Source organism: Emys orbicularis, chromosome 10 (genome assembly GCF_028017835.1).
Source record: "Emys orbicularis isolate rEmyOrb1 chromosome 10, rEmyOrb1.hap1, whole genome shotgun sequence".
Taxonomy (NCBI): domain Eukaryota; kingdom Metazoa; phylum Chordata; order Testudines; family Emydidae; genus Emys; species Emys orbicularis.
In genome coordinates, this window is record NC_088692.1 from 74,109,275 (window position 1) to 74,121,680 (window position 12,406).

At 48.7% G+C, this 12,406-nt stretch overlaps 1 protein-coding gene across 1 annotated transcript in view; it reads left to right on the plus strand.

Annotated features, from left to right (window-relative positions):
- Positions 1-12,406, plus strand: part of TMC3 (transmembrane channel like 3) — a 44,596-nt gene that overhangs the window by 17,409 nt on the left and 14,781 nt on the right. The window contains exons 9-13 of the mRNA XM_065412720.1: positions 818-861; positions 1,022-1,169; positions 10,360-10,469; positions 10,643-10,721; positions 11,257-11,511. Coding sequence (XP_065268792.1) covers positions 818-861; positions 1,022-1,169; positions 10,360-10,469; positions 10,643-10,721; positions 11,257-11,511 — 636 coding nt within the window. The remainder of the gene's footprint in view (positions 1-817; positions 862-1,021; positions 1,170-10,359; positions 10,470-10,642; positions 10,722-11,256; positions 11,512-12,406) is intronic.

Consider the following 12,406-nt stretch of genomic DNA (forward strand, 5'->3'; position numbering starts at 1 on the left):
CTTGGCACATCATCACTAAAAGCCCTTTGTCCAAATGACTCCAAATTGTCTAGGACAAACCAATAAATAGTTTGATTTGTATCTCAAACGCTGGGATGACTTATGCTGATATTATTTTGTAACATCTACATGTGGGTGTTACGTGCCTCAGGGGAAACACGCAAGTGATGTATGCAGTGTTGTTGTAACTGTGTTGGTCCCGGGATATTAGAGAGACCAGGGTGGGTAAGGTAATATCTTTTAATGGGCCAATTTCTGTTGGTGTCAGAGACAAGCTTTTGAACTACACTGAGCTGTTTTGAAATGCGAGCTCAAAAGTCTGTCACTCTCACCAACAAAAGTTGGTCCACTAAAAGATATTACCTCACCCACTTTGTCTCACACAGGTGATGTGTCCTTTCTCTGAACAACTCATGATCTAAGGGTCCTATCCTGCATTAATATCTGCTAGTGGGGACCTCACGTGCAGTCCTATTGAAGCAAATGAGACAACACAACCCACAGGTCCACATTAATGAATCCTAGAACAGGACTGGGATCTAAACAATGAACATATTGGAAAGGAGTGAATATAGCATACACCAGGAAAGAGAGGGTGATAAAGTTCTTAATGTCTTTACTCCCTCCAAATCTCCTTCACTAAACCCACAGCATGCAGTATGTTTATTAAGTAAAGAAGCACAGAGCTGCATGTCAGCTGTTCCCCAATGCAGTGCAGGATCTGGCCATTTTAACTTTTATGGTTTGTAACAGGTAGAGGAAAGTTTATTGATTTTACTGAATGCTGCTAAAATGGTAATTCTGTGTTTCTTTCAAGGAAGCTATTTTGGAAGAGCAGGAAAAGAAGAAAAGCAAAAACCTGTAGGTATACATGGCTGAGGCTATTTTCAAAACTACTGTTTAAATGCAGATAACACAGTGTTGACTTGTTTGTTTTATGACCTAAAAAAAAAAAATGCGGGAAACACCTACTTGTGCAAGATGGCCCATCTGTAGCATTTGCTGTGTGACTCTTTTCTAGGGCTGTGACAATATGCTTAAGGATTATTGCAAACATCCTTGTGCTTCTCTCACTTGCTGGAAGTATTTACATCATTTACTTTGTTGTGGATCGATCCCAAAAATTAGAGCGTACCAAAAAGGAACTGACGCTTTGGGAGAAAAATGAGGTACAGTATATCAGCTGTATTTGACCTCTTTGTTAGTCTGTAACTGTGCACTCTGGTTAGAGTTCTGTGTTCTGCAAAGTCTTCACAAGCCTCTTGGCTGGTTATAAATTACTGTTGATTTTGCCGATATCTGTCCTTAGTATGGGGCCCAGCAGCCCCTCAATGGGTATAGAGGAGGCATGGGCTTACACCTGGTAGTAAAGTTAAACACATGCATAATTGTTTTCAAAGTCAGGGCCTTAGGGGAGACCCATGAAGGAAGTGTGTGTAAACAATTGATTGCACTGGAGTTTTAGGGCTGCGGGAATAGGTCAGGTGAGACATGGGGATGGAGCTTCAGCTCAGGGCTGCCTGGGGAGCGGGGGGAGAGGGGAAGTGGGGCAATTTGCCCCGGGCTCCGCAGGGGCCCCCACGAGAATGTCGGCGGCTCCCCCCCCCCCGCCTCCACCTTCCCCCATCCCCCGGCGCCTCAGCGCGCCGCGTCCAGGAGCGGCCCTGGACAGAGCTAAAGCGGCGTGGCTCCAGTGGGGCCTGAGCTCCTCCCGCTCAGAGCTGCGTGGTAATGGGGTGGGGCTGCAAGTTGCGGCTGGGCGGCGGGAGCTCAGGTCCTGCTGGAGCCACGCCACTGCAGCGCTATCCAGGGCTGCTCCTGGACGCGGCGCGCTGAGGCTCGGGGAGGCGGGGGTAAGCGGCATGATAAGGGGCAGGGAGTCCCGGGGACAGTCAGGGGACAGGGAGGGGGCAGAGGTTCTAGGGGGGGGGCGGTCAGGGGACGGGGATCGGGGGGGTTCGTGAGGGGTGGGATCCCGGGGTGGTGGTTGGGAGGGGGTCTCGGGGGGTGGTCAGGGGACAAGGAGCAGGATGGGTCGGGGATTCTGGGGGGGGCAGTCAGGGGGGCAGGAAGTGGGTGGGGGTCGGATAGGGGGCAGCGCCAGGCTGTTTGGGGAGGCACAGCCTTCCCTACCCTAAAGCTCATTCAGCAGTTTGAGGTTTGCAGACAGCTATTTAACACAAAGAGCCAAGCTGTTATCTTTTCCCTTAGGGCTACCATCCCTTTCACTTCTCAAATGCCAAATTATAGTCTACATTTAATTTCAGTGCCATAGGGAGATTCATGTCAGGGGAGGGTAGCTTCATTTAAAATTAGCCACTTTAGATTAACAGTGATAGAGCTAAGAGAGCCATGGTGGAGGGATCACATGAGAAGAACAATATCCTACACCAGGGGTAGGCAACCTATGGCACGCGTGCCGAAGGCGGCACGCGAGCTGATTTTCAGTGGCACTCACACTGCCCGGGTTCTGGCCACCAGTCCGGGGGGCTCTGCATTTTAATTTAATTTTAAATGAAGCTTCTTAAACATTTTAAAAACCTTATTTACTTTACATACAACAATCATTTAGTTATATATTATAGACTTATAGAAAGAGACCTTCTAAAAACGTTAAAATGTATTACTGGCACGCGAAACCTTAAATTAGAGTGAATAAATGAAGACTCGGCACACCACTTCTGAAAGGTTGCCGACCCCTGTCCTACACCACCTACCTCCTTCCCAACCCTACCAAGGGAGACCCCGCCCCTGCATTCCCCAAAGGGTTAATTCAGTGGTTCTCAAACTTTTGTACTGGTGACCCCTTTCACATAGCAAACCTCTGAGTGTGACCCCCCCCTTATAAATTAAAAACACTTTTTTATACATTTAACACTATTATAAATGCTGGAGGTAAAGCAGGGTTTGAGGTGGAGGCTGACAGCTCGCGACCCCCAGTAATAACCTCGTGACCCCCTGAGGGGTCCCAACCCTGAGTTTGAGACCCCCTGGGTTAATTTAATTTTAGCAATTTAATTTAATTTAATTCACATGCATGTGCTATTTTGAGCATTTCAGCTTTCACAGCATAGGCTTATCCCAGATTCTGGAACAAGCTCAAATGCTCAGTTCGTGGAGTATGTACATAAGCTGTACTAAAGACAAACCCACAGTAACCATCTCCAGTTTGTGAGGGACCCCATGGAGCCAGTCTCTAGGAAACAGATAAATTCATGGAGGTTAAGTCCATTAATGGCTATTAGCCAGAATGGGTAAGGAATGGTGTCCCTAGCCTATGTTTGTCAGAGGGTGGAGATGGATGGCAGGAGAGAGATCACTTCATCATTACCTGTTAGGTTCACTCCCTCTGGGGCACTTGGTATTGGCCACTGTCGGTAGACAGGATACTGGGCTGGATGGATCTTTGGGCTGACCCAGTACTGTATGGCAATTCTTATGTTCTAACCTAAATGAATCCAAAGTTAAGGAGACAGATATGAGTCAAGGAAGCCAGCAGAGTATCAGGCCTGGTCTACACTACGAGTTTAGGTCGACTTTAGCCGCGTTAATTCGAATTTAGCCTGGACACGTTCACACGACGAAGCCCTTTCTTTCGACTTAAAGGGCCCTTTAAACCGGTTTCTTTACTCCACCTCCGACGAGGGGATTAGCGATAAAATCGGCCTTAGGGGGTCGGAATTGGGTTAGTGTGGACGGAATTCGACGTTATTGGCCTCCGGGAGCTATCCCACAGTGCTTCATTGTGACCGCTCTGGACAGCACTCTCAACTCAGATGCACTGACCAGGTAGACAGGAAAAGCCCTGCGAACATTTGAATTTCATTTCCTGTTTGCTCAGCGTGGAGAGCACAGGTGACCACACAGCTCATCAGCACAGGTAACCGTGATGGAGTCCCAGGATCGCAAAAGAGCTCCAGCATGGACAGAACGGGAGGTACGGGATCTTCTCGCCATATGGGGAGATGAATCAGTGCTGGCCGAACTCCGAAGCAGTAAACGAAATGGCAAAATATTAGAAAAGGTCTCCAAGGCCATGAAGGACAGAGGCCATAACAGGGACGCACAGCAGTGCTGCGTGAAAATTAAGGAGCTAAGGCAAGCCTACCACAAAGCCAGAGAAGCAAACGGAAGGTCCGGGGCTGAGCTGCAAACATGCCGCTTCTACGTGGAGCTGCATGCCATTCTAGGGGGTGCAGCCACCACTACCCCAACCGTGTGCTATGACTCCCTCACTGGAGAAACACACAGGGAAGCGGGTTCGGGGTACGAGGAAGATGAGGATGAAGATAATGTAAATAGCTCACAGCAGCAAGGAAGCGGAGAAACCGGTTTCCCCAACAGCCAGGATATGTTTATCACCCTGGACCTGGAACCAGTAACCCCCGAACTCACCCAAGACCCTGTGGGCACACAGGGGACCTCTGGTGAGTGTACCTTTGTAAATATTACACATGGTTTAAAAGCAAGCGTGTTTAATGATTAATGATTAATTTGCCCTGGCAATCGCGGCCAGTACAGCTACTGGAAAAGTCTGTTAACGTGTATGGGGATGGAGCGGAAATCCTCCAGGGACATCTCCAGAAAGCTCTCCTTCATGTACTCCCAAAGCCTTTGCAAAAGGTTTCTGGGGAGGGCTGCCTTATCCTGTCCGCCATGGTAGGACACTTTACCACGCCAGGCCAGTAGCACGTAGTCTGGAATCATTGCATAACAAAGCATGGCAGCGTATGGTCCCGGTGTTTGCTGGCATGCAGACAACATCCATTCCTTATCGCTCTTTGTTATCCTCAGGAGAGTGATATCATTCACGGTCACCTGGTTGAAATGGGGCAATTTTATTAAGGGGACATTCAGAGGTGCCCCTTCCTGCTCTGCTGAACAGAAATATTCCCCGCTGTTAGCCACGCGGTGGGGGGGAGGGGGGAGGTGATCATCCCAGAGAATTGGGTGTGTGGGGGAGGGGAATTAGTTGGGTTTGTGCTGCACGTTAACCCTGAAACCGCAGCCCCTCCTTTTACATTGCAAACCCATTTTAAATGGCCAACCCAACGGGTGCTTGGTATGGTTAATGAGAGCAGTACTGTTTTAAACCATCCCCACATGTTAACAAGGTTAAAAAAGCCAAAAGACTGTGTCTTACCATGGCTGCCTGCAAGCTGAAATCTGTGGCCTGGCACTGCGTGAGTGATCTCTCACACCAAACCGGCAGGCCCTCAATATAAGAGGAAAAATGTGACCTTGTAACGAAAGCACATGTGCTGTGTGATGTGAACAGCAAAATTTAACGTGAAAGAGTGTACCCATTGTTCTCTAAAATGTATCTTTTTTAACCACCTCTCCCTTCTCCTCCACCAGCTGCAAATGTTTCTCCTTCACAGAGGCTAGTGAATATTCGAAAGCAGAAGCGAAGGACGCGTGATGAAATGTTTACTGAACTACAGACTGCCTCCCACGCTGACAGAGCACAGCAGAATGCGTGGAGGCAGTCAATTACTGATTTTAGAAAAGCCCAATATGAGCGAGAGGAGAGGTGGCGTGCTGAATCGCGGGCTGAAGAGGAGAGGTTGCGTGCTGAATCGCGGGCTGAAGAGGAGAGGTGGTGTCAGCTTGCACACAGAAGGCAAGAGTCGATGCTCTGGCTGCTGGAGCATCAAACTGATATGCTCCTGCGTATGGTTGAGCTGCAGGAAAGGCAGCAGGAGCAGAGACCGCCGCTACAGCCCCTCTGTAACCAACAGCAGGAGCAGAGACCGCCGCTACAGCCCCTCTGTAACCACCAGCCCTCCTCCCCAAGTCCCATTGCCTCCTCACCCAGACGCCCAAGAACACGGTGGGGGGGCCTCCGGCCACCCAGTCACTCCACCCTAGATGATTTCCCGAGCAATAAGTGTTAAAGTTTTAAAGTTTTAAACTGCAGTGTGTCCTTTTCCTTCCCTCCTCCGCCACCCATCCCGGGCTACCTTTGCAATTATCCCCCTAGTTGTGTGATGAATTAATAAAGAATGCATGAATGTGAAGTAACAATGACTTTATTGCCTCTGCAAGCGGTGCTTGAAGGGGGGAGGGAAGGGTTTGGTGGTTGGTTTACAGGGAAGTAGAGTGAACCGGGTGGGGGGGGTGGAGGGTTCATCAAGGAGAAACAAACAGAAGTTTCACACCGTAGCCTGGCCAGTCACAAAACTAGTTTTCAAAGCTTCTCTGATGCGCACCGCGCCCTGCTGTGCTGCTCTAACCGACCTGGTGTCTGGCTGCACGTAATCAGCGGCCAGGCGATTTGCCTCTACCTCCCACCCCGCCATAAATGTCTCCCCCTTACTCTCTCAGATATTGTGGAGCACACAGCAAGCAGCAATAACAATGGGGATATTCTTTTCGCTAAGGTCTGAGCGAGTCAGTAAGCTGCGCCAGCGCGCTTTTAAACGCCCAAATGCACATTCCACCACCATTCGGCACTTGCTCAGCCTGTAGTTGAACAGGTCCTGACTCCTGTCCAGGCTGCCTGTGTACGGCTTCATGAGCCATGTCATTAAGGGGTAGGCTGGGTCCCCAAGGATCACGATAGGCATTTCAACATCCCCAACGGTTATTTTCTGGTCCGGGAAGAAAGTCCCTTCCTCCAGCTTTCGAAACAGAACAGAGTGCCTGAAGATGCGAGCATCATGTACCCTTCCCGGCCAGCCCACGTTGATGTCGGTGAAACGTCCCTTGTGATCCACCAGGGCTTGCAGCAGCATTGAAAAGTACCCCTTGCGGTTTATGTACTCGGTGGCTTGGTGCTCCGGTGCCAAGATAGGGATATGGGTTCCGTCTATCGCTCCACCACAGTTTGGGAATCCCATTGCAGCAAAGCCATCCACTATGTCCTGCACGTTTCCCAGAGTCACTACCCTTGATATCACCAGGTCTCTCATTGCCCTGGCAACTTGGATCACAGCAGCCCCCACAGTAGATTTGCCCACTCCAAATTGATTCCCGACTGACCGGTAGCTGTCTGGCGTTGCAAGCTTCCACAGGGCTATCGCCACTCGCTTCTCAACTGTGAGGGCTGCTCTCATCCTGGTATTCTGGCGCTTCAGGGCAGGGGAAAGCAAGTCACAAAGTTCCATGAAAGTGCCCTTACGCATGCGAAAGTTTCGCAGCCACTGGGAATCGTCCCACACCTGCAGCATGATGCGGTCCCAGCAGTCTGTGCTTGTTTCCCGGGCCCAGAATCGGCATTCCACGGCATGAACCTGCCCCAGGAACACTATGATTTCCACATTGCTGGGGCCTATGCCTTGTGAGAGGTCTAGGTCCATGTCCATTTCCTCATCACTCTCGTCGCCGCGCTGCAATCGCCTCCTCCTCGGCTGGTCCTGGTTTTGCTTTGGCATGTCCTGGCTCTGCATATACTCCAGGACAATGCACGTGGTGTTCATAGTGCTCATAATTGCCGCGGTGATCTGAGCGGGCTCCATGATCCCAGTACTAGCTATGGCGTCTGGTCTGAAAAAAGGCGTGAAACTAGTATCTGAAGGACCAGGGGAAGGAGAGAGGGAGGGAGGGAGGGAGGGAGGGGCGAGTGACGACATGGCGTACAGGTACAGGGAATTAAAATCAAGAAAGGTGGCTGTGCATCAGGGAGAAATACAAACAACTGTCACACAGAATGCCCCCCCCCTCCCGAGATTGAACTCCTAAGCCTGGGTTTAGCGGGCCATTGATTTGACGGAGGGAGGGGGGAAGGAAATGAATACAGAACAAATCTATTTTTTACATCTTAAGACGACGGTGCAGCATGACTGATAGCCCTCGGCATTTTCTGGGTGCTTGGCAGCAAATACTGGGCGCTTGGCAGTATGATGATGACAGATACCAGTCATAATATACTATTTACTGCCAAAAGGCAAGGGGTTGCTGCTGTGTAGCAATGTAGCCCCACGTCTGCCAGCCACATGTCTGCCAGCACCCAGATCGCCCTCAGCCTCTTCTGGGTGCTTAGCAGACAATACTTGGCAGAAAATAGTATACTACGACTGATAGCCATCATCGTCAAGACAGTTCGATAGAACAGAGCATGTCTGTCCAGGTGCCAATGATTGATGGCCACGGCTGTACGACGAGGACGGTTACCAGTCGTAATAAACCATCTACTGCCAAAAGGCAAAAGGTAAGGGGCTGGTGCAATGCAGCCCTACGGCTGCCAGCCCCACAGCTACCAGCACCCAGATCGCCGATGAAGGCTACCAGTCATGCTGCACCGTCTACCGCCAAAAGGCAGTTAGCTGCTGCTGCTGTGTAGCAATGCAGTCCCACATCTGCCGGCACCCGGATGACATATGGTGACGGTGAGCTGAGCTGAGCGGGCTCCATGCTTGCCGTGGTATGTTGTCTGCACAGGTAACCCAGGTAAAAAGGCGCGAATCTATTGTCTGCCGTTGCTGTGACGGAGGGGGAGGGGCCTGATGCAATGTACCCAGAACCCCCCGCGGCACTGTTTTGCATCATTCGGGCATTGCGATCTCAACCCATAATTCCAATGGGCGCCGGAGACTGCGGGAACTGTGGGATAGCTACCCATAGTGCAATGCGCCGGAAGTCGACGCTAGCCTCGGTACTGTGGACGCGGTCCGCCAACTTCATGCACTTAGAGCATTTTATGTGGACACACACACAATCGGCTGCATACAACCGATTTCTATAAAACCGGCTTCTATAAATTCGACCTAATTTCGTAGTGTAGACATACCCTCAGAAACCTGGAAAAATCTCTGATTGGATGGGCTCAGGCGTTTGATCACAAGCTGAGGTGGTTCAAAAGTTTTGGATTTTTATAAGCAGATTTTTTTTACTGTTTCTTTAAACAATCAAACACAGCAAGCAGCAAATATTTGGCCACACACTTCTGAAACCCTAAACCATGTTCAGGTTTTGTCAGACTAATTTCAGCTTTTCAATTAAAAAAACCACAACAAATTTTGAAGGAAAGCAGACATTGTCGTGATTTTTTTCTGCTTTTTAAAAACCCCTAGTTTTCGATCCAAAAGAAGTTTTGATGGAAAATATTTGTCCAACCTTTTTAATGAGCTTTAGTGCCTTTTAGCACTAGCTGATGCTGAGAACCAGTGATACCTTGTAAAGGTGACTTGAAAAGAAGTTTTCTCAAAACTGGGTTTGTGCCGAGATGCGGAAGGTTTTTAAATGTTTATTTTTCTCAGGGCCACCCGGGGGGGGGGGGGGGGGAGAAGTGGGGCAATTTGCCCTTGGCCCCGCAGGGGCCCCCTCAAGAATCCCCGGGGGGGAGGGATAGCTCAGTGGTTTGAGCATTGGCTTGCTAAACCCAGGGTTGTAAGTTCAATCCTTGAGGGGGCCACTTAGGGATCTGGGGCAAAATCAGTACTTGGTCCTGCTAGTGAAGGCAGGGGGCTGGACTCAATGACCTTTCAAGGTCCCTTCCAGTTCTAGGAGATAGAATAGTATTGCAACTTTTTTTTATGGAAGGGGCCCCTGAAATTGCTTTGCCCCAGGCCCCCTGAATCCTCTGGGCGGCCCTGCTTCAGCTACATGGATGCCATACACAATTACCACCTCCACTGCATAGCGAGGGGTTCTTGGTGGCCACTTAATGGGAGTGCAGCAGTTCCTCAGGGCACAGGGCCTGCAATTCTCCTTGGCCCTTACATGGCTGCAGAAAGAGGCAGCTCTCTGTGCACCCACATAAGAGCCAAGCAAACACTGGTCCATGGGCAATAACAACTATTTGAAAAGCATTAGCTTGAGGATAGCAACTGACGAGTGAGATCAGAGAAGAACACTATCTTCCGATTTCTTATTGTTAATATAAAAGTAATACTTCTATAATAACATAAACTATAATGTAGTTACTAAGGTGGGAGGAATGGGTTAGCGCACAGTACTTATAGAGCAGTGCTGTGTGGGGTGATGCTGAGGTTGTGAGTTCAAACCTCACCTACAACACTAATTTGGGGGGGAGGGGATAGCTCAGTGGTTTGAGCATTGGCCTGCTAAACCTAGGGTTGTGAGTTCAATCCTTGAGGGGGCCATTTGGGGCAAAAATCTGTCAGGGGATTGGTCCTGCTTTGAGCGGGGGTTGGTCTAGATGACCTCCTGAGGTCCCTTCTAACCCTGAGATTCTATTCTATGATTCTTAGCAATATTCCAGATCAAGAATTCTGGGTCACAAATGTCCTTACTCTTGTCAATGACACATTTAAAAGTAGAATTTGCTGAGTTATCGCAATCACCACTAAGTATTTCTAGTGCATCATCAAGAGTTCAATCAGCAAGCAAAAAATTCTTCAAGTACCAAAGGCGGCTACGAAAAAGCATCATAAAGACTGTCTTTCTATTCTGTAGGTGAGTGTCGTTGTTTCACTAATTACTATGATTGCACCCTCTGCATTTGAACTTGTGGCAGCGCTAGAGATGTATCACCCTAGAACCACTCTTCGCTTTCAGCTTGCCAGGTACAGGGCATATTCCGTATCAAAGCAATTTTTGGTTTGTTTGTTTGTTTGGTGGGAGGAAAGAAATGTACTGATGACACATTTTACTTCAGCCAGTGTAGAACATGAATAGAAGTCTTCAGAATAACCCTGCTGGATGACTGTGTCCCATATACTATGCTTGTTGTTTTCAGGGTTCTCGTTTTATATCTGGGAAACCTCTACAGTTTAATTATTGCTCTGTTGGATAAAGTGGACAGCATGAGTATCGCTGTAAGTATTGCTGGTATTATTGTGAGTCTTAAAACTAGCTAACACATAGAACTCTTATTGTAGCATATTTAAAGTCCAAAATAAATTTGTTTGAAACCAAAATATACCTATTAAAATATAGTGGAACTCTGATTAGAAGATCAGTTGTGGTATTCATTTATAAATCTTTTCAGTCAGCTAGAAATTCAGATCCATAGGGATGCTGATAAATAACACAAATAGATAGCCATTCTGTGCATCGTTTAACTACTTTGGTAAAATAGGTCACCATTTTAGGCCAAATATTTCAACCTGGTATAAAATCAACTTCCTGTTTTGTGCCTACAAAACTAGTAGATCATTTGCACATACAAATCAGGAAATTGGGTGCCTAGCCACCTAACTCGTCCATGAAATTATATGGCTGAGCACATAAATGGGTGCCTTTGTAATTTTGGATGCATGGACATCTGCACGGTTTTGCAGGCAGATGGAGACCATAGCTGAAAATGTAACACTTAGACATTTAGATTAAACTTCTGTTCCATTCTTTCAGGAAGCTGAAGCTAACAGCAGTGCAAGTAACTGGATAGATTCCACCACCTTCTTAGCCACCAGAACCCTTCCCGAAGAAGACAACTTATCTACCACTATCCCTGATATAAGAATTAAGGGAAACAGCACATTGACACTGGAAAAGAGTCATACTCAGAACTATACAATACCTGTCGTGCTGGTTAACAAGACAACTTCCTATCCCTACAACATGCAAAGTCAGAAGGATCAGTGCTGGGAAACATACGTTGGTCAGGTAAGTCCCTTTTTTCCTATTAAGAAAAATAGACCAAATACGCTGCTTTGCTTTACTAACGAATTAAAAGTCACATGGTGGTGTTATATTCCTTTCCAGAGACCTTATCAAGGCCAGAACTAAGAATATTCATAGTGACATGGATCTAAAATAAGTAGTACCTGTTGTCTCTCTCTGACCAACCCTCCCATTCAGTTCACCTGGTAGAACTTCTATCCTTGTACAGTGACAGCCCACCTGATTTACTATTTATATGCCAGATTCACAGATAGCGAATCCAGCTGTTGAATCAGATTTGACTTAGCCAGTTAGCAGGGGCGGCTCCAGGCACCAGCGCAGCAAGCGGTTGCCTGGGGCGGCAAGCTGCGGGGGGGGTGGCGTGCTGGTCGCCATGAGGGTGATAGTCAGGCAGCCTTCAGCGGCATGCCTGCGGGAGGTCCGCCGGTCCCGTGGCTTTGGCAGCAATTCAGCAGCGGGTACGCCGAAGGCATGGGACCCGCAGAAATGCCGCCGAATCGCAGGCGTGCCGCCGAAGGCCGCCTGACTGCCGTGCTTGGGGCGGCAAAAAACATAGAGCCACCCCTGCCAGTTAGTGTGCACAAGTGTGGGGGCACAGAATGGGGGCTCTCTCATCCAAGCAGGGCATCTCTGAGAATGCAGAGGAGCATGAATCCCCTTGCACACAGTCACCACCACAGCAGTGCCAGGGTGGCTGGTGGAGTCCCTGCAGGGAATTCCCCTCTGGTACTTGCAGCCCTGCTGGGTGCCTGACAGAGAGACATTAGTGGAAGCTGGAATGAGTAAGAAAATCTCATAGAAAACCCCGGGTATCCATTGCCACTTACTTTTTTTTATTTAAAATCTTGAAAGTAAGACAAGTGTCAGACCCCACCAT